The sequence below is a fragment of the Pleurodeles waltl genome, chromosome 7 (genome assembly GCF_031143425.1).
Source record: "Pleurodeles waltl isolate 20211129_DDA chromosome 7, aPleWal1.hap1.20221129, whole genome shotgun sequence".
NCBI classification, from domain to species: Eukaryota; Metazoa; Chordata; class Amphibia; order Caudata; family Salamandridae; genus Pleurodeles; species Pleurodeles waltl.
This window is the reverse complement of record NC_090446.1, coordinates 108,803,558-108,826,715: the sequence shown is the minus strand read 5'-3', so window position 1 is coordinate 108,826,715 and position 23,158 is coordinate 108,803,558. Positions and strand designations below refer to the sequence as shown.

The 23,158-nt window shown below is 48.5% G+C and overlaps 1 protein-coding gene across 2 annotated transcripts in view; it reads right to left on the bottom strand.

Annotated features, from left to right (window-relative positions):
* The window catches only part of NKAIN4 (sodium/potassium transporting ATPase interacting 4), a 149,870-nt gene extending 127,829 nt beyond the window's left edge, over positions 1-22,041 (bottom strand). Inside the window, exon 1 of one of the 2 annotated variants that reach the window (XM_069243188.1) lies at positions 21,510-22,041. In XM_069243188.1, the coding sequence (XP_069099289.1) occupies positions 21,510-21,563 (54 nt within the window). In that variant the 5' untranslated portion in view covers positions 21,564-22,041. The remainder of the gene's footprint in view (positions 1-21,509) is intronic. The other variant, XM_069243190.1, reaches the window with a different exon arrangement.
* Positions 22,042-23,158: the final 1,117 nt, after the last annotated feature.

The window sequence follows — 23,158 nt, the reverse complement described above, 5'->3', positions numbered from 1 at the left end:
CCTGGCATCCACAAGTCTGCATCATTACATGCACCACCCATTCAGCACTCACTGTGCACTCCTCGCACGCTTCCCACAGGGCTACTGCATTACATGCACCACCCATTCAGTACTCACTGTGCACTCCTCGCACACTCCCTGCACCTCTGGAATCCACAGGTCTGCTGCATTACACACACCACCTGTCCAGCACTCACTGTGTACTCCTCACTCACTCCCTGCACCCCTCACAGCCACAGGTCTGCTGCATTACATGCACCACCTTCTTTGCACCCACAGTGCACTCCTTGCTCGCTCCCTGCACCCCTGGCATCCACTGATCTGCTGCAATACATGCTCCACCCGTTTAGCACTCACTGTGCACTCCTTGTGCGCTCCATGCACCCCTGGCATCCACAGGTCTGCTTTTTTACTTGCACCACCCATTCTGCACCCACAGTGCACTCCTCGAGCGCTCCCTGCACCCCTGGTATCCACGGGTCTGCTTCATTACATGCACCATCCGTTCTGCACTCACAGTGCACTCCTCATGTGCACCCTGCACCCCTGGCATCCACAGGTCTGCTGCATTACATGCACCACCTTCTTTGCACCCACAGTGCACTCCTTGCTCGCTCCCTGCACCCCTGGCAGCCACAGGTCTGCTGCATTACATGCATCACCCGTTCTGCACTCACTGTGCACTCCTCGCACGCTTCCCACAGGGCTACTGCATTACATGCACCACCCATTCAGTACTCACTGTGCACTCCTCGCACACTCCCTGCACCTCTGGAATCCACAGGTCTGCTGCATTACACACACCACCTGTTCAGCATTCACTGTGTACTCCTCACTCACTCCCTGCACCCCTCACAGCCACAGGTCTGCTGCATTACATGCACCACCTTCTTTGCACCCACAGTGCCCTCCTTGCTCGCTCCCTGCACCCCTGGCAGCCACAGGTCTGCTGCATTACATGCATCACCCATTCTGCACCCACCATGCACTACTCATGCGAACCCTGCACCCCTGGCATCCACAGGTCTGCTGCATTACATGCACCACAGCTCTGCACTCACAGTGCACTCCTCATGTGCACCCTGCACCCCTGGTATCCACAGGTCTGCTGCATTACATGCACCACCCGTTCTGCACTCACAGTGCACTCCTCGCATGCTCCCTGCACCCCTGGAATCCACAGGTCTGCTGCATTACATGCTCCACCCATTCTGCACCCACAGTGCACTCCTCGCGCACTCCCTGCACCCCTAGCATCCATCAATCTGCTGCAATACATGCTCCACCCGTTCAGCACTCACTGTGCACTCCTTGCGTGCTCCATGCACCCCTGGCATCCACTGATCTGCTGCAATACATGCTCCACCCGTTTAGCACTCACTGTGCACTCCTTGTGCGCTCCATGCACCCCTGGCATCCACAGGTCTGCTTTTTTACTTGCACCACCCATTCTGCACCCACAGTGCACTCCTCAAGCGCTCCCTTCACCCCTGGTATCCACGGGTCTGCTTCATTACATGCACCATCCGTTCTGCACTCACAGTGCACTCCTCATGTGCACCCTGCACCCCTGGCATCCACAGGTCTGCTGCATTACATGCACCACCTTCTTTGCACCCACAGTGCACTCCTTGCTCGCTCCCTGCACCCCTGGCAGCCACAGGTCTGCTGCATTACATGCATCACCCGTTCTGCACTCACAGTGCACTCCTCATGCGCACCCTGCACCCCTGGTATCCACAGGTCTGCTGCATTACATGCACCACCCGTTCTGCACCCACAGTGCACTCCTCGAGCGCTCCATCCACCCCTGGTATCCACGGGTCCGCTTCATTACATGCACCATCCGTTCTTCATCCACAGTGCACTCCTCACGCACTCCCTGCACCCCTGGAAACCACAGGGCTACTGCATTACATGCACCATCCATTCAGCACTCAACCCGTCATGACACAAGTGTAATACCCTTAACTCTGCAGGCCAGAGGTGTAGTGCACTTAACCTTTCACTGCACGAGCGTAATGCCTTTAACCCCTCATGGCACAGTTCTAATACATTTAACTCTTCAGGACACAAGGCTAGTCACCCCACCTGTCATGACACAAGTCTAATAACCTAAACGTCGCAGTGCACAGATGCAGTGCCCTCAACTCCCGAGCGTACAAGTCTAATGCACCATCCTATTGCCATTAACAATTCAGCTCACAGGTGTGATGCACCTCCCTCGTCAGTGCTCACTGTAATGCTCTTAAACCTTCATGGCAGAGGAGTAATGCGCTTAACCCCTCAATGCACACATTTAATGTACTAAACCCACCAGTGAACATGCGACGCATTTAACCCTTTACTCTAGGTAAACCAATTTTTTTAATTATAAAAATAAATCACTGAACATAACACACTGATAGTCACGCCCCGCTGCCATGACAACTGTTTCATTATAGTATCTATAGTGAAAAGTTAATGATGTCAGGTGTGCAACAGATTCTACATGCGAAAGTGGTGCACCTCCCAAGGACATGCTGGTTACCAAACACGTAGTAGGCGGTTTGGTAACAGCCCTCTGTACCATCTAATGCAGCATCCAATCCTTGACCAGAGATGCCCCACACATCCCCAGCTCCTCTGAAATCCCAGGCTCCCATCAGGACCTCTAGTGCTCATCATTTCTACTAAATGAGTGTAAATAAGAAATAACAACGAACGGTAAACCATCATCAAAATAAACACCACGCACATTAATTCACTCACCCGGCTCTCTCAAAATCCAAAAAGCAGCCCTTCTAGACAGTGGAACATCTTCCCAAATACATGTCACCTCTAGGAGCCCAACAACCCTGCAATTACTGCTTCATAGGGGACAATGTGCTTCCATTATGTACTGAATTCTATGGAATGTGCATTTAAATAGCGCTTTATACTCCACTGTGGAGTTCTGAAGCGCATTTTGGAATGGAGTGCTTTGTTTAGAGGGTGTTGTTTAGAGGGTGTTATATTGCGCTGAGCCTATGTGTGTTTTTGTTGTGTAAGTGGCCAGAATGGCCATCTTGTCTCAGGTCAGCTCAAAGGAGAGAAGGCGGAAGCCGAGTACAGAAACAGGGCGCAGCCATGGTTATATTAGATGCATATTATAATCTAACTTCCGGGTCCCATGTCGATTATATGGTGGTTATTGAAGTCATTTCAAGTGCATTATGGGGACTGCATAAGTCAGATTTATGAGCCTCTAAAAGCTCTAGGTTTGCAAGTTCTAAACTACATATAGGGCTAAATCAATAAAAAATCTTAATTTCATAGAAGTACCAAAGCCACTGCCTCCAGGTGCCTCTAAACAACACTTATAAAATGCATCTGCCTAATACTCAGACTCAAAACTCGATCTTGGAAGAAAAATTGGAACATCTCATGTGACCTTTGCAGAGCAGTAAAATCTCACTTAACACATGCAGCTTGGGCCTTGAATGAATGACTAATCGAACGAAGGTCTGATTTCTACAGCATTTGCTAGCCTGAGTTAAGATGCCAGGGCGCCTGGCTGAGGCTGTTTTCAATGAGGGTGTATTTTAGATGCTGCTTTTTGTGCACTGCTCCCAGTTGGGTTTACCTGGAACAGCAACATTACTTGGGGCACCTACAGTTTGCCATTGATTGGTAGGCACGCTGCTGTTGCTGTCAAGGATGACTTTTTTTTCAATACTGAGGGCCAGAGTTTCCTTTTTGGTGAGTTTGTTACACTTTTGTTATGATTTTAATTATACCAGCAACAAAGAATGACTTGCTCGAAATAAAAAATAGCTCTGATGCAGTGATATTTTTTAGAGATGAGATCAAGACAGTCTGGAAAAGGAAACCAGGTGTCACTGTCTTTTAGGCATTCTGTTCAGGTGTTTTATCACATGGCCTTTTACCTCTGGGCAACTAGACTTCTGTTTTTTGGCCAGAAATGGCCTGTAGTGAACACCATGTTATGGGTGAAACAGATTAGAGGATCTGAGAGATGGAAGTCAGAATTTTGAACAACACCATAACAATTCAGATTTTTTTAGGCAAGATGTTACTCCCTAATAGATCCTGGGACCCAACTTTTAGGAAGGAGGACATGTATTCAAGTGACCTGTCCTACAAATTGTCCTTGCGAGGAGTCAGACCGGTGGTATCGCATGGTCAACAGTGCTGAGAGATACTGAGAGGATGGGGGGTTGGGGTGGATCAGCAGACGTCTCTTTGGCCAGGAATATCAGAATTTCAGAAGATAGGATGCTTAGCCTTGCCAAGGAGAATCTGGTAAATCCATGCAAATGTGATATTTCAAGTGACAGATGTGAGGTGCTGGAGGCCTGCTTGAAATTCACGGATTCACCTGCTTCCTGAGCAAGGAAACAGCTCATCAGTGCTTCCAGATTTATCCCCAGAATGTCACAGACCAGTGGATTCTTGACTCCTGGTGACCTCTCCACGCCTGAAGCATCAGTGGTCTTCAAATGTTTAGGAAGAAAAATGTGAAAAACCTTAGGAGAGCAATAGGTAATTTTTGAACTTTAGGTGTAGTTTACAAGTGCTGGGACACTCAGTAGTGTGTGTTGTCTTGTATAGCGCTCAGTGCCAACCAAATCTCTTTAAGGAGCTTGTTGCATCAGCAGTGACAAGTGGAAACGGGGAAGCACTTGGTAGCAGCTTGAGATGGTCAAAGTATAGCGTGGCAGCAATTTTCTATGTAGGTCGGGATCCATGTCAGAGTTTCAAGATAACCCCTGACTGTGTAAATGAGCTCTATTTAGATTAATTATATGCAAATGTATCATGTGGATATCCTAAAACTCTTTTTAATTCCAGGCCCTACTGGACTTGTGTTGCACAGCACTTCTGTGGATTCACTATCTTAGGCTGGGCAGCTACAGTGCCTGGTCTCTTCTTGTCTGGGATGATGTTATCCCTTTTCTGACCCATGGGCAGTTACTATAAGCCTCTGGTGGGATAAAGATCTGCATAATCTCATTATAGCAGGATTATGCCTCGTGAATGGAAGCAGGAGATGGTCAGGAACCGGATGCACACATACACTGCACCAGCGAAGGTAGTAAGTGCCCTTCACAAAGTGCGCACATCTCCCTACTGCCTCACGTGATTTAATAAGAGGCTATAGTCAGTGGTAATTATGTTTAGAACCTAGCATGAAAGAAAGGCTGGGGCAACGCTGCCAGGATTTGAATCTGTAGCCTTCAAGATAAACACACGTCTCTGTGATGGGTGCCAAGCCAACAGAACTGTCTTACTTCCATAAGCACTTGAGAGTTTGTGGCTTTGAATATGTATGCATATCTATATATCTGTCCAGAAAGATTTGTTTGTATGTGCCTGGGCGTACTCTGCTTGTCTAGAACCAGATTCTTGAAGGTTCCTAAATTCAGGCGCTTTTGTATGGGGAGGCAGTCTTTTTTTCTGCCATATACCTAAAATGTGGACTAATACCTTGAGGCTGGCACCTGACTATTCTTTTTTTAGGTCGAGCATGCAAGCGCTTTGACCTGATGTAAATATTGTGGGCTTTTAACCACGCCCACTGCACACCAATCACTTTCACTCGTTCGTGGGCTTGCCTTTCAAAAATCCTTTGTTATCATTGGTAAATGCTTTACTTTTGTCCCTCCTTGGGGAGGTTTTGTTACCGCCTTGCAGAAAGCGCCTGTTACATTGATAATTGCACGACTGCCAAGAGGTTTGACTGCAAGCAAAATTCTTTTTCTTTTTGTGTCTCTCCTGCACGCTCATTCTCATGGTGGCCGTGGCACTTCCTCTCATCTCTCTACTCCCCTACTTGGCCAAAGTACGTAAAAGGGCCTTCAATGAGCAGCTCAGCAGCTACCTGGAAGAAAACAACCTACTGGGCACCTTCCAATTATGTTTTTGTTTCAACTACAGCACCAAGATCGCACTCACCAACGCCTCTGATGACATCAGAGCACTCCTCGACCATGGGGAAACACCTGCTCTGATCCTCCTTAACTTATCAGCTGTGTTTGACACTGTGTCCCACCACACCATCATCAACAGACTCCACAGAATTGGAATACAAAATGATACCCCTCAAATAGATTACCTCTTTATTGACAGGAAGCACTCAGAGCGTCCGACTACCCCCTTTCACTTCTGCACCCATGAGCATAATTTGCGTTGTACCCTAAGGGTCATCCCCCAGCCCCACTTTGTTCATTACCTACATAACCCCCTGGCTGACATCGTTAGATCCCATGGACTCGTCATCATCTCCTACGCAGACGATACTCAACTGATCCTCTAACTTACTGAAGACCACTAGAACCAACTTCTGAAACGCCATGACCACCACAGTCGACTAGATGATGACCAACTGCCTGAAGCTCAACTCCTACAAGACAGAAGTTCTGATCTTCGGGAAAAACACCTCCATTTGGGATAATAGCTGGTGGCCAGCTGAACTTGAACCCTATCTGAAACCTACAGGCCATGCTTGCAACTTTACAAAAAGGCCCTGCCCAAAAGAACTTCCTCAGGGTGGAAAAAATGTTTTTTTGTGTGAAAAACCCTCACCCACCAGGGTTACCCCTTGGTGACATGCTTCATCATTGGGTTTCCCCCTGTTCTGCTGCAGAACGAGGCGTGCTGCGACCGACGGAATACGTTCAAACACTGTTATAGTTTCATCAATGTGAATACTAAGAGGGATAGGAGCGGTGGGGTCTTAGGTGGGTTAAAAATACCTGCCTCTGGATGGTATTACTACTTTAATATGTTTCTCAGGGGTGGTATGGTTAAAAAAGGGGTATCGGACGGGGGTATGTTATGTACCTTACCTCCTAAGCGGTCTACATGTTTCGGAGTCTACCCCTAGACCTCTCTTCAGGACCAAGGTGGACTCCCTAGTGTCACTCCTTGAATAGCTACCACTAGTGAAACCACTAAAACTAAAGGCTCTGTGGTATGGTGTGGTACATACAACTAAAGTAAAGTAATATGCAGTGGTAACGATGTCCTTCTGGAATACATGTAATATCTATGCTTTTTGCCTCATAGATCCTCTGGGAGTGGGGTGTGCTTGTAGTCACACATTCATCAAAGCGAAACTCCTGCTTTCAGCCTAATTCTCACCTCCTCGGGGTCCGAAAACATGCTTACAACTTCTGCATCACCACAATAGTGAGCTGACCATGAATGGGCAGATCAACACAGAAGCCTCCTCCTGCTTCCACACCCTCCGAATAATCTTCACATGGATCCCAGTCAAAACATCCGGGCTCTCGTCACCAGCTGCGTTGATTATGGCAACACTCTCTATGCGGACATATCCTCCCAGCACCTGAAGAGACTTCAGACAATACATAATACCGCCAGCAGGCTCATCCTGGACCTTCCCAGGCGCATCCACATCACCCCCCCCAACCTCCGAAACATCCACTGGCTCCCTGTGCAGAAGAGATGTCATTTTAAGTTCCTCATGCATGCCTACAAAGCCCAACACAATCAAGGACCGGACTACATCAACCACAGGCTACACTTCCACCAACCCACCAGACACCCTGTGCTCTTCCTCTCTGACACTTGCCCACAAAAAACTTGGTAATGCAAACCTGAATTTTCCATTGATGGAGTCTAGGAAAAGCTTTAAAACATGGTGCATTTCTGTTTTACAAATTAAGCACTGTAAAGAGTCCAGATTCACACTAGAAAAAATATTTGCACTTCAAAATGTACTTCTATATGTAGATTACATTTCCTAGGAATGAGGAGAACAATCCTGAATTGAAGCAGACACATTTAGAGCATTTAAACATGAATAAATGATCAATGTACACATTTACACGGATGTAAATATCTAGGAAAAAGTGCATTTGTAATTAACATTTTTCTAGGAGGAATGCTTTTTGCCCTTGGGAAAACGTCTTTACTTACATATTAAAAAAAATGGGGGGGAGGGGGTCTTCCATTCACTTTGCCACTCTTGATCAAAACTGCCCCATACCTAAGAGAGAGTTAAATCTCCGTTCCCTGTGTGAAAAGTATCTCACAAACGTTTTTGACCTCCCACATACTTCCATGTTTGTCCAAGGCATCCCTGCTCGGAACCCCCAAACTTCAGGAGCAGATCTTCTCCAACATAAAATGCTCATTAGATACCAGAATCACCATTAAATGCAGGTAAGGGTGTGATGTGTCAGTCACGTATCGTGGTATTTTATATCAGATAAGGTCTTAAACGAAGGTTCCTTCTAGTTGGCAATCATGACTGCTCGTGTCGTCACCAGTCGTGGTAGGGAGGCGGGGCCAAATTAAGCAGCCAGTAAGTGTTTGATCTCATTTCGCCACTTAAAAAAATGCCATTGGGACAAGATCAATGTTTCTTGCTGGTCCCTTATTCCTTAGGCCGCACCATGGAAAATCCACCCGAGAACAAAGCCAAAACTTTCAGAGGCCGCATTCCCAGAGAGATTCCTGTGCCAGCACCCCGGATACCGCCGACCCAGCATGCACCGCGGCTTTGTTAAAAGGTGGAGACCTTTTATTACGAGAACAGAGGGGGCATCCAAGGGAATTGGAGGAACGCAATTGTTCTTCTATCTTCGCGCCCTCCCGAGGCCGAAAACCATGATTTATTCCCACCAAATTAGACGCGGCCTTGAGGCCGCCCAGGTCGAGTATATGAGCGAAGAAGGCGGGCAGGGTGGGCTCGGATTCATTCACCTGTCAGGCGCTCAGACGGGTGGTGCGTCTAATAATAGAGACTGTAAGAGCCGGGCTTCACAGCGCCCCCTGCAGGGCTTCTGGCTACCGATACAGCTCCCACATAATTCACTGCGCACACACAATTCTATCCATCCACGCACTACCATCTTTCCAAGAGAAAAATATTGGACATTTTCTCTTGTTTTAATGGTCTGCAAAGGCGCAGACATGATACTTAAATAGGGCTTTTAAAAAAATGTCTGTATTAGTTTATAAGCTGGGTTTTCTGTCTTTGTTTACTGCATTAGTCAAGGGTCATTAAGGCAGATGTAGAACACATACTAAAGCGATTATAGCTGCGGTTTGACGCATGCACTGATAAGGGGAGAAATGCCACCTTTTTGTGTTTTTCCTTATTTTTGTACCGACCCGGGCATTAAAATGATGGTCTTGCTGGTAGGCCAGGTGGCAGCCATATTAGCTTCTAATGGTTTAACTCCCCTTCACCCACTCGTTTCCTCTTCAAACTCACACTTTAGGAAGTGTCAACGCTGCTAGGAATATAAGGCAGCTGTCACACGCATGACACCCTCACAACAAGGATGGCCACGCGTACCAGATTTGTTGGAATAGTCCAGTTTTTCCACCATCTGTCCTGATAAATTTCAGTAAAATGAACACGTCCCGGTTTTCAGGGAGAGCTTACTAAACAGAGGGAGGCAAGTTTTCGTGCTGTCTAGGGGGGAATTAATTTGACGCTATAGCAGAAGGTAATTTAGTTAACACAGCGGAGTGTAAACGTCGCATTTAATTCCGGTCTCTACGCCAGAGGGTACTGAGGTCAATGCAAAATATTAGTCCTACGTCTATGTTTGTGGAATGTCCTAATTTCTAGGTTTCAAAATCAGGTCAACCTACATACAGGCCGAGGTTTCCATCCGTAAAACTCCCACCAAGTACAGAGCTACCCATCTGAAAATGCGCTTCGGCACCCCATCAGGTGTAAAAAGCGCTATAGAAAAATACAGCCACCACGCTGTAGAATACTGAGCCCACTGTCCTTTCCTCCAGTTTCCCCACCCCTCGCTACTCCTTTCCTTCGGTCCAACATCTTCCGTATAGCTTTCTCCATTGTTTTCCCGCCATCTTAGCGCTTTGTTAACTCCACTTATTCATTCATGCATACATACACAGTGGCGAGGCGGGGTAGAGCCTGACACAATGGCCAGCTTTCTTCTGAAAGTCTGGAAAAGAGTCAGTCTCATGCCCCCGACTTAAAAAAAAAGAAGGGCTCGTCGAGGTATATGCGTTCTTTTTTACACACCTTTATTTGTAATTTATTAAGGAGGCAGCTGTAAAGCGCTACTCATCGTCCCGTGGCTAGAGTTAGAAGTCCATGGATCGCAGAAAGACCCAGATTTGAGACAGGGCACCTTAATTGGAAAGGTTGGAATAGCATCCAACCCCCACCGCCCATCCACTCCTCTGCAGCCCGGGAATCGATTAGTAGAGAACAGCAATTCATTGCGAGCCCGCCGCCGGAGGAGGGCTGCAAAATACAATGCCAGTGACTGACAGCGCAGGAACATACTTACCTTCGTTTCCTGTCACGCGCCTTGCCCCGCCTTCCCGCCCCCTGGTCGCCCTCTGCGCTCCAGGCAGTAAAAGGTTTTATTCGACGGAATGGAAGTCGGTGAGTTAATGCACCTGCAGCAGCGAGTCCCATTTATGGCCCGGCCATAATTCACGGGGTAAATCCCTGAAGGGGTGATAACATTACAGCAAAATAAACCAACTGCAGTTACTCTCACAGACAAAAGCAAGCATTGGCAGAGCCAATAGGTCTCACCTTGGCGAGGTGCAGCAGTGGCTAGTTTTGTTATTAGTTTATATTGAAAGCATTGGCTACCATAAAAGAAAATAAGGAAAAAAGAGAACTCCCCACCGCTAAAAAGTGGAAGCCAAAACTGCAAAAGTAATTTCCTGTATTTTTTATTGAAATAGCAGGCATGGATGCTGGCAGTCAGGTATACTTAAATCAAGAAGGACAAATACAGAACTCATTTTAGTTTAATGCTTTATATATGCTCTTTCCAAAAAATGTTTAACAATTCAAAATGTTTATATGACTGTGTTTTTCAATGTTCTGTTTGGCAGAGCACGAATTATGGGAAATGTACACGACCAGAAATGTTAGATTAGTTTATAACGCTTTGTGCAACCAGGAGGCCGCCGCAGAGTGCTGAAGGGGGCAAGAAAAATGTGAAGGAGGGAACAGAAGAGATGATTACGGAGAACAAGAGACAAGAACTTTGGAGAGAGGGTTGTGCCCCCCCATGGACTTCACCAGGTTCACTTAATGGGTTCACTTAAGCAGCCACAGGAATGTATGTAGATGTAGAGCTGTACGAACACTAAAGACTAAAAACTAGAGAAAAATAACTTTAAATTAGGGAAATCACCTTCCACAAAATGAGCTCAACCCAAATCACCTTTGTAAATTCTTGGCACTGATTTTAATCTGAGGGAGGTTCCTGTGAGGTCCTAAGGGCATGTGCTGTGAGGTCTTGATGGAAGTTCCAGTGGAATCTTCAGGGGGGGTCCAGTGAGGTCTTGAGGGATGGTCCTCTGAGTTCCTGAGGGATCGTCCGGAGGTCCTCAGGAAGGGACTGTAAGAGAGCCCTTTGAGGTCTAAAGGGAGGAGTCTGTCGGGTCATAAGGGAGCATCTTCTGGGGTCCAGGGAGGGCGCCTTGGGAGGTCCTGAGTGGGAGGGATCCTGTGAGATCCAGAAATGGTGCCCTGTGAGGTCCAGGGGGTGAGCCTGTGGGATTCGGAAACAGGGTCCGATAAGGTTCAGAGTGGGGTCCCGCGAGATCTTGAGAGAGAATTCCTAAGTGAGTATCTTCCGAGGTCTAGTGGGAGCGTCCTGTGAGGTCCTGTGGGAGTTATATTTATTGGATATTGTTAATAGAAAAGAAATTGATCATGAAAGTTTTGAATGTATCTAGGAGAAACTGTGTCATAGAATAGAATACATTGAATAAGCACCATGTGCCGTGTATATATGAATCTTGTCTAAGAAAATACTTGTCATGATGTGAGGTTTTTAGTTTAGTGATGTATGATGTGAAAGTGATATGGTGGTTCAATGTTGTCTGATATGAGCAAATGAAGTATGATTCTATTTTAGTGGATCTATGTCGGGCGAACGGTGATTAGGGTAGGAGTAGCCATGTGAGTGAAATATGAACAGTGTTTTCAAGAAAGTCTTGGGTCCACTTATGTTTATGTATAAAAAGGAAAAAAATAGTATGAATATGAAGATAAAGTGGTTTGCTAAAATAAATAAAAAAGGAAATGACATGTATTATATGTACTTATATTGAAGATTTGACTCAACACATATATATTGAAAAGTACTGAAGTCTTGACTAGTGCAACCTGTAAATCTATAGGGCAGGAGGTTAGTGTTCTGATGTTTGATTCAGTCTCCCCTACATCCCCCCACTCCATAATTACTTTTCGGGGCCCTCTTTTTCTTTTCTTAAAGGCTCCCAAGGGAGGGGCATATTTGGTCTTGAAGGAGCACCCTTTGTGAGGTCCTGAGGAATGGTCCTGTGGGGTTCTGAAGCGGGGTCTGTAAGGTTCAGAGTGGGGTCCCCTGAGGCCCTCAGAGCCCTGTGAGGTCTAGAGGGAGGATTCTGTCAGGTCCTAGGGGAGAGTCTTCCCAGGTCCACAGAGCAACCTGTGAGGTCCTGATGGATGACCTGTGAGGTCCTGATGGATGACCTGTGAGGTCCTGATGGAGAACTCTGTGTGTTAAAGGAGGACCCCATTTTGTCTTAACCATATACTTTGATGTTTAAGTGATTTTCCCTTCTGGGGAGAATCTGCTGCATGGAGACAAACACGAGTCTGGGCGCAGACTGGCCTCCCTCCTCCCCGAGGGCCCCCGCTGCGCTGTAAAGCGCCTTCAGGCAGCAGAAACGGCACTCCCGCTCTATTCCCAGCGGCCCCATCATTCACGCGCTCCCGACTGGAAATATCAATTTCTCTGCCCGAGCTTGACACTGAGGGGGAGGAGCTAAAGGGGGTTGGCTGATTGCCTGAGCTGAAGCCCCATGACCCTGTTGTCACTGCTTTAAATAGCGCCAGCATGCTGTTAAAGCCCCCTCAAGGCGCTATGAAACACAGGGATCCTGCAGATATTCATAACTACTCATGTACAGTGATGCCTTAAGAAAGGGGTCTTCATACTGGGGGGCAGGCTCAAGTGATCCCAGGCTCTGGCTAAAAGAAGCATTATGTAGAAAACATTGTTTTAAGGTTTTAAGCACAAAATAATTAATTGCATTTTTTTAAATGTAACAGAAATTAGCTGAAATGTTTAAATACATTTAGACATAATTAAACATTGCCAACTTTATAGAATAATTGCGCAAAATTCTGAGGGAGGCCCAATGTTTTTTTTTCCACAGAGGTGGTGCGGCATTAAAAAGTTTGAAAACCACTGCCTTGAGGGTACACACTCTCAGACGATTCTGTCAACCGGAGACCCCAGAATTGTTCTCCTGACTCCCTCCTGCTGACCTAAAGACCACAATTCTCTAAGTTTATACATATATGAGCTCTGTGGGACTGAGCTATTTAATCAAATGAGAGTTAACCTCAATTTAAGGGACCACGGCATGCAAATGACATGACCTAGTACTACACAATACGTTTAGGGGTGACTGTGGCTAATTGTTGGGACTGAACCTGAAGTGGGCCAGAGTACGGCTTTATCCTTTCCTCATGTGGCCAACTGCCACCTTCTGGTAAAAGAGGACCAAAGCATGTTTCCTAAAGTATACAAGCAATGTGGCTGCATATGAGAACATTCTATTCAAAGATATTGTCTGAAATAACCATTGTGTCCTAGATATGTTCGGAAACAAGACCTCCCCATGGGACTCCACCTTGTGGCTGTTGGAGCTAGGACCAACACCAGCACCCATTCCCCTCCCGAACATGCAAGGGAATTTTGCGGTTCATCCTAAGTGACAATCTCACCATAATGACACAAGTCAATGTAGTGAGCACTTCCTGCTTCCATTTCCTACACATACTAGGAAAGATTGTCAGGTGGCTGCCACAGAACCCCAGACGGACCATCACACAAGCACTCATCACAAACTGGCTCAACTATTGCAATGCACTCCACGACGGAGCCTACACATACTCCAGAAAGCAGCCTCAAGACTCATACTGACCTCATGCACCTCACTCACATCACGCCGCACCTCAGGGAGCTCATCTGGCTCCCCATTCACAAGCACAGTCAATTCAAACTTCTCACGAACACACACAAAGCCTTACGCAATATTGGAACTGCATACCTGAACAGCTGCATACACGTTCACCAGCCTGCCAGACACGTACGCCCAGCCTCACTCTCACTCGTGCCTGCCTCCTCTCCTGCATTCACATACGCAGAGCAGGAGGTCGCTCATTCTCCTGCATCAAACCCAAAACATGGAGCGACCCCCCTCAATACATCAGATCCTCCTCCTCATTTCTTGAATTCTGCAAGAGGCTAAAGGCCTGGATCTTCACATAATTCTGAGGGGACCACAGGCCCGCACACCTACTCAAGTGCCTTGATACCCTCACAGGTGATTAGTGTGCTCTACAAATCTACATAACCTAACGAACCATATGAAAGCATCATGCCTTTAGGTGTAGATTTCCCAATGTGACTTAAAAGGGGCAATATTTTTTAATGCAATTTTAGGACATAATATTTCTGCCAAATTATATTTCACATGTGATATTCTAGTACCTTATCAGGGATGAATTAGCTTACTTTGACATCTGCGCCCTGAGTCTTAAAGCAAGTCATTAAGCTGCATATGCAGGTCTATAAGCCTATAAGTCTTCATAACCTCTTTATAAGCCAATAAACTCTGGCCAATTTCAGGCATCATGCTAGAAACGTACTATGAATTCTATTTTTGCAGGTGAAAATATCTTCACACTTACTCATAAGAACATCTGCATGCTAATGTTTTTTGTTTTCTCTTCATGGGGGAAATTGTTGAAACCTTTTATTTTACGAGACAACAATTTCAGGTTTGTTCGCTTTCCTTTCCACTGTAAAAAATGGAGGTACTCCAGTCCTCAACTGTAGTAAATTTCCAACTTTTCCAGAGTGGGAAGGGATCAGGGAATAGTGAAGGTCATGGGTGTGCATAAACGTCACAGGGTGACAGCTGCTACTAAACAGCCCCAAGATTCAGGTGTGAAGCATAACACCCCTGATCTGTTCCAGTCTGACTTCGGGACACCTACTATGGATCATGAAAGAGTACTGGAACCTGGTGGTCGCACTCTGAGAACAATGATATTGTGGAATCTCTATGTTTTTACGCTGCACAGGGGTGGCTCCTCCATACGGGCGGAGGCGCGTCGCTCCCCCGCCAGCAGCGGCAGCTGCAAAACCTTTCAAACAAAAGAATAATAAACTATGTTTGTTATCCTTTACTTTGAAAGGGGCGGAGCCAAGGCGGTGACGTGCACTGAGGGGGAGTGCAGCACTCCTCCTCACTGCGCATGTATGTTTGGCCGGCCGTCTCGACCAAACACTCCTGCGCACAGGGCTCTCTACTGCACAGGCTCCCAGTCTGCCTGGGAGTGCCCAACCAGGGCGCTCCCAGACAATCCGGGCGCTGCTTTGAGCAATGTCAGGATTGGCCACAGGGCAGGCTGGACGCCTGTGCCTGCATGCAGCGATAATGCGGGAGAGAGGAGCGGTGCGCGGGGCGGAGGAGGTAAGGTTTTTTTACATTTTCTTTTAATAAATCTAAATGTACCATTCCCGACCGCGCACCAACCCGCCCCCCAGGAATCCCCGCGACTGCTACTGAATCGAGTCATCAGTTTGGAACAGCTGAAGAAGTTGAGGATCCAAGGCTTAGTCATGAACATCAACTCACCAAAATGCTTGGGGAAGTGGAAATGACATCACACAGCCTGATACTGATGACATTATGGAATCAACGCCTTTTGTCTTACCCCCAAACCCTCACGCTTGCCACGTGGGTGGGCTAGCAGAAGGGTAATATGTGGCATGTGCAGAAAATTAACACAGGCCTGTGGGTCTTTCTTTACTTTTTGTTCCATCAGTGCCACCATAAACCAAGAGAGGGTGAGTGGCAAGGGCAGTGTCCGGGGATTCAAAGGGCAAACCAAGGTTTAGAGGTGGTACCCGTCTCTACTGCTCACTGACACCACACAGGCGTGGCTAAAGTGTGGATTCGACCTTTCTTTGCTAAGGACATTCTTGTGGCTTGTCCACCACCTTTCACATGTGATGCACTATACCAGGCGTGTGAAGGACCCAAGGGGCCTACGGATAGCCACATTCAATATTAACGCCCCTCTCTTGCTGCTCTAATGCCATCGTTCGACTCCACTCACTGTGCCTGGGCCAGGGATGCAGATACTGTGTACTTTTTCAGAGAAATGTTAACTCCATGCCCGATGGATTCCAAGGCAGTGCAGCCGGTCTCTCTCACTCTTGCAGGTTCTTTCACATCCCTGCTTTTTCCCTTTGTCACTGTTTTCGTATCTTTCCCTTCCTCATTATTTATTCCTCCAATGCCCGTCTCCCTCTTGTGCTAGTTCGAAGTAAGACGACGAAAAATACGTAATTTCACCAAATATAGGTGCTGGTGCCCTCCTCCTGCAACCACCGGCACAAAATAAGCACGGGTCCTTACTCCATTTCCTGTAGAACTCGGAGACCGCCAGCAGGCCCTTACCCCAACACCGGTCATACTCAGACCGATACCTCATTTCGTTGGAAGAAGTTTTTATTTTATTTTCTTTGATAATAACCAAAAACACACATATTTATCATAAAAATCACGTCAAGAAACTTTTCACAGCAAATCTAAAATAATATCAATGAATTTGTACATTTTTATCTGTAACCATAAATCAATTGTGACAGGATCCCTTCCTGTCTTGAACCTCCTTTGGACCACACAGGTGAACTGGACCTCACCTGTATCCCTGGGGGGGGGGGGCGGCACCCCTGCTTTCTCCATTCCTTGCCCACATGCTCAGGGTTCCGCCCCCTCTCCAAACACCAATCAGCCAAGGGGTGTAACGCGGCGGCCAGGGGCAGGAGCCCTGTGACCACCCCAGTGATCTGGGATCCCTACCCCCAATCTGGTGTGTACATCCGCATTTTGGTCCAGGACTTCAGGATCCTATCTCTGGTGTGATACCGGGGCCCCAGCCTTGGGGACCCCTCTGTTGCTTCAGGTTACTTTAGTACTTCTTCTTCCGCCTAATAAAAAAGGGAGAGGGTGGGTGGGACAATAACGCCGCCGTCCGCCCGCACCTCCGCTGCGCCAAAAGAAGAGGGCCGAGCCTTCTGGGGTTGCACTTATAAAGCCCCCCACTGGCGTGCAGCAGTTCGATCCGGATCGGCCAACGCAGGTCCGACGCACCTTCCGACTTGCTACTTCCGCCCACACACCTCACGAGGTGTGCGGGCGGAAGTATCAGGCCAGCCCAACGCACAACTAGTGCGGAGGGTCCGCCCCCGACGGCCCCAGCCTCTAAGGCGCCGCGCTCCCCCCATATTGGGGGGGGCAGTTTTCCAGACTGACGCGTATCTGTCATTACAAAGCTAGCCCCCCATTTGTGAAAATTACGTTTAAATTGTCTACAGGACTGTACATGGTTACCCCAGGGAAACCAGGCTTTGGCCTCGTCTGCAGAAAAGAGTAAACCCTCGGGGGCGACCGTACACCCACCCACGACCACTTTGTATCCAGGCGTTTGGAATGCGTTCAATAAATGCACTAAACGGCCTATTGTGTCGGTAGCGTGCATGTGCTGTCCATGGCATAACATCGACGTCAGTACATAATGTACCCAGTGACCCTGAGCTGCACCTGCTGCTGAAACAGGGAGCGGAAATCAAGTAAAGTCACATCGGGACCAGAACAGTACTGTTTTGGATGATGGGATCGTTTGTGTTCCTAAATAGGCCAAAATGGAAGGTTCACATCTTTTTGGACACAGTCGGTGTACTTTGCATTTCATTCATGTACATTATGCACCGATAATAACAAAAGCTGTATTTATTATGCAAGTGTTGGAACGATCATCCGTACACTTCAGATATCATCCATATACTGTGCATTGCCTCTCAAGAAAAAGCACATTGTACACTGCTTAAACCACCCATGTCCTGCACATATTGTGCATACACCGCCTATATCAACCACATACTATATATATTGCACATGCACTGTATGAGACATCTAAAGAGGGAGCATACTGCCCATGTGCTGCACAAATACACGTAATGTGCATATTGTGCATGCACTGTCCATATGAATCTGTTGCTGTGTATATAATCCACCTATTGTACAAATCACGCACAGAGTTACATAGCACAACAATGGTCCTGACAGCATCCATACACGCGCACACATGTAATTAACCGGCTAAGAGTGAATGCACCCAGCAGACCGGCCGCCATCAGCTCCAGAGCAATGGGCACGTGTACCAACCGAGGAGCTATGTAGGCGATGCGCTACAGCACACTGGTCTCACCCCCCACCGTGACTCACATGTGGACCACACGATGGTCTGTGGTGCACCCGCTGGGAAAGTCATGCCACAGACCACCGAAAGGCGCTGCGATGTCAGCTAATGGTGGAACGTGTGCTGTGCAGTTCAAAAGTTAATAATTGCAGTACTGTCCATGCCATGCATGTACTGTTCATGCCATTTAAGACAGTATCCAAACATACTGTACATATGCAATGAAAATATAGTTCACGTGCATGCACTGTGCACATCATTCATATACTTTGCATATTGTATAGGTACTGGATATATCATGCACGCGCTAAGCATGGCGGCCAGTCACGGCCACGTATTTTGTAGGCACTATTTCCTTCACGTACTATGTAAAACTAGGTATACCGCACATTCCATCCGCGTACTGTACATAATAACGACCTACCGTGCTAGTTCCTGCACACGGTCGGCTTTCCATCCACGAATCTCACATATAATCTATGTGCTATGCAGAGATCACCCACGAGCGGCGCAATCGGAGTGGTTTCCGCTTACATCACCCCTGTACTAACACTGTCACCCGGTCCTATGTATCATGCGCGTGACCCGCCATGCACTGCCCACGCACTGTGCATCTATTGTGCCTCTCGCGCGCGGGGTCTGCATCTTTATTTATTTTGTATAGCGCTTGCATCGGTTCTGGGGGGCTTTTTGGGCGATTTGCGGAAAAGAGGAGGGGCGAAAGTTTTACAACAGTGCACAGTGAAATGGCCAGAGAGGGGCGAATTGTGTACACGGAGAGGCCATCGGCTTGGCGGAAGAAGTAGGTCCTCAGGGGCAGTCGGTGTTTGCTGCCCTCCTAGAAGCCGGACACAGAAGAAGAGAGATCGTGGGCCTCGTGTGGGCAGTGACAGCCCGGGCACTGGGCGCCGCACGGTTCTACTGGACTCGGGCAAAGAGCAGCGGACGTGCGCCCGGGCAGAGGAAAATAGCTTTGATACATCAGGCTGTATATCTTTTTAACTACTTCACAGACTTTGCAGACTGTGTATCTGTTATGCAAATTATGCATTTACGATCATGTGTGTACTATGCATTTAATGCACAACCCACAAATAGCTTGCGCGTGCTACGCCTATAGTGCACTCATTACAAATATAATTGGCAGAGTAGTTTACATATGGTGGTCGTGTCGCACATCCCAGGCGCGCAGTACACTACGAGGGCGTACTGCACATAGTAGCAGTGACGTTTTATATGTGCATGTTCTCTGTACATCTGGGCGCTCTATACTCGTCCACACACTGATCATAAGGAGCGGACATACTACGCACCTTGCATGGATGCCACATATAGTGCAGGTATTGTGCAAACTTACAAAGACGGGCCACACATGGCTTCTGTCATCAACACTGCGTACTTACCGTCGCATACTCTACACATACTAACCGTATAGTCCACATGCTATGCACATTCTGCGCATACCATGAGCCTCGTCTATTTATATCGTGCTACTGCTATGTGTCGCGCTATATCGTATGCTACCAAGGCATACTGGGCACATGTGCGCCGTTCTAGGCCTATTTGCCACATTTAACACACATCATGGATGTACTATGCGTAATGATCAGACACTCGACACATTCAAATTTACTAATCGTACATACCCTGCACGATGCATGCACACTGCCAGCGTATCTTACTGATACTAAGCATGGCGTTTGATTTCTGCGGACACTACACATATATCACATGCACTGCCTCCTTCGTGTGCTGGATATGTTATGCATAGACTCCCGTACACATACAATGTATGGTGTACAGACATCGGTGCGCCTGGGACACACCCGGCGCATGCTGCGCGCGCACCCTGCAAATTGCTCAAGGCCGCAAGGTCACCGGGGTATCGAGGAGCCCCCCCCCCCCCCAGACCCTAATACATTCTACAATGGAAGGGCAAGTGTCCCAGTTGTCAAGTAACTTTCACAAGCGCAGGGAAGGTCTTCCAACTCCCGGCAAAGCTTCTGAGCTTTCTACCACTGGTACCTCGCAAGCACTGCTTTAAATGGGGCGGCACTGTACGGTACTGAGTACCGGCACTTTTTATTTTATCTCATGAAAAACATAATACTTTTCATTGGAGAGTACCGGCACTTCTCAGACTCGAGCACGTACTCTGATAGAGAGTACCTGCACTTCTATTTTTCATTTCAAGCACTGTTCGCAAGGCGAGTGTGGAAACGACGAAAAGCGTAGGTGATATGGACGCCCCCCCTCCAGAAAAACTTCCCGCCCCAATCCTATGGTGTCCAGATAACCAACAAGCTGCCATGTTGCGTGTGTGGGGGTCGGGGGATTTTTGGGGAGATGCATTTCCAGTGGCGCGACACAAAATTATAGCCCCCTCGAACACCATCAGGCAGAATGTAGAGAGAGGCCCCCTCAGTCTCCAACACATCACAGATTTTTATACACTTTGATATAACTACCATCGCCCCGCACCCTGAAGGGTGCCCTCCCCCATCACGCCCTGTACGTCCCACCCCCCTCAAACACGTGTCACATTCGAAGTTCACGCTCGAACCCCAGATTCAGCACACCACACTTCAGTGGCGCAACGAAACTGGAGGTGGGACCCCTGCACAGAACGTGGAGGAGCCCACCCTCCGGACTCACTGAGTCCAAGTGCTGTACTGAGGGGGGGCACTGGAAATCGAGGGCTCTGCCCACCGAGGGGGCTGCGAAAGCCTTTGTTACGCCTCTGCCTCATCTCAATTCTTTGCCAGTTACGGGTCTTGCGCCTGACCTACACTCCAGAAGGGAATGCGCCCTACTCCCTAATAGGAACAAGTTGGTTAAAGTTCCGGCTGCAGGCTTTGGTCCCACTATCGGTGGGGCAGACCCGGACTTTCATTCTTCTGAGGCCGTCAGAATTGGCACCGCCGAATCGGGCCTGCGGTGTCTACTATACACGGTGACCATTGTGATCCGATTTGGAGTCCGGTGCACCTGCAGGAGGAGGAGGGGTCCTTAGGGTCCCTTCACACTTGGAGCAATGCCTTGTGACGCACGGATGGCTTCCCTCTGTACCCCAACTACCTCCTACCCGAGTCCCCATCTGAAGCGGTCAGATGTGAGGGGGTCGGATGCCCCAGCGGTGCCCGTCGGATTGATCCCCCCACCCACACCCCTCCTCCGATACACATCCATAATTCTGCACACTCACCAGCTGCAGGGTGCAGAGGAAGATCAGAGTACATCGGCCGGTGCAGCATCCCATCGTCCCAACAAAGAGGATCCGGGCCAGGCGTGCAGCTCACAGGGCGGGACTGGGTACCATGCCCCGGCGCAGCGGGTCCTGGAGGTCCGAGGGAGGCGGCGCGGTGGTCCGGTCCGGGGAGGGTTCCGGAGGGCAGGATACCCTCTCCTACTGTGCCCTAGGGTTCGCAGGCGGTACCGGCCCAGCAGGGATGACAGCAGATGCTCTCCGCGCTCTGAGCTGCTGGTGCCCCTCTCTCTCCTTTCTCCTCCACTGATGCTGCTGGTACAATGAAGGGGGAGGGGCGACAGCCTCTTAAAGGGGCGATGCCTGCTCAGCAGCCACCAGCGAGAGCCACCTGCCTGCTGCGCACGCAAGACTGCCAAGTGCCACCCTCCTAAAGGATGCCCTGCTCCCCGCGAGGAAGATGCATTCTTAGCACAGACTGGCACGGGGGGTTGACAGCGGCGTGGCTCGGTAGCAGGGACAGAGCTGGAGAAATGGCCTCAGCAGGGAGGGAGGTGGGCAGGCCAGAAGGGCCCAGCAGCCAAGATCTGTTAGGGATGTCTATTAACAGGGAGGACGTCCATTAATGGCCTTGATGGGGCGCGTCTCGGGTAGGTTTAAGAGGTCGTGGCCTCGCTTATTTACTGACAGAAAGTGTCACGAAGACTATATTAAAACACATAGGGATTCTCTACGGGTGATGCACTTCGCCGTGTAGGTGGGAATGAACATACAGCAGGAATCCGGTCACCACATCAGTATGGAGTGAGCTAGCAGCCGTGTCCAAACCAGCGCCGTTGCCAATATCTCACTCCGAACATGTCCAGGGAGCGAACTTGTGGCAGAGTTTAGATGCGACCCCGCCCACCCTGCAACCCCCACATTACAATCCCGATAGTCGAAAGTAAGGCTCACAGCCCATATCTTGTAATAGCATCGTTCCCAGCCCTCCTGTCTCACGCTATACCCACAGCTTAAGGTGTTCTCCCTGGGAATAGGCCCTGCCTGCAGCTCAGGCTTATAACTGGAGAGGGCCTTTAACAACCGATATAGCCCTTTGCAGGAGGCTTTAATGCTCTAATTAAAACCGCTGCCTATTGAAAACACACCTTTAGAAATAAACCTGGTCCCTAGTTACACCACACAGATATCAGTGGGTGGGATAACTATTCTGTCTTGGGTGGCAGGGGAGGCAAAAGTAAGCCGAACCTCCCCCTTGAACGTTTAAGGAAGCTCCAACCCTCACTGCCATTCTGGCCCATGGGCACACATCGAGCAGAGGATTCGGGGCCCACTGCCCCGTGCCCCAAAGCTTGCCGAAAAGAGTACAAAATGGATGAGGACCAAGCCGAACGTGGCATGGGGCAAGGGCATTCACACACCTAACGCCCTCTGCCACCATATTCATGGCTGCCCTGGTGCAGTGTCTATACAGCACGCAATAGGGGGCATATAGGTCACTGGAGGTGATGAGACAGGTGAAAGCAGCCATTGCATGTGGACGTCTGATTCTCACACACAGATGATCCCATTCATGATTGTGACAAATTCAATAGAGTCAGCCTGGCTGCTGAGTATATTTCTGCTCATATCATATAGTATACCAAGAG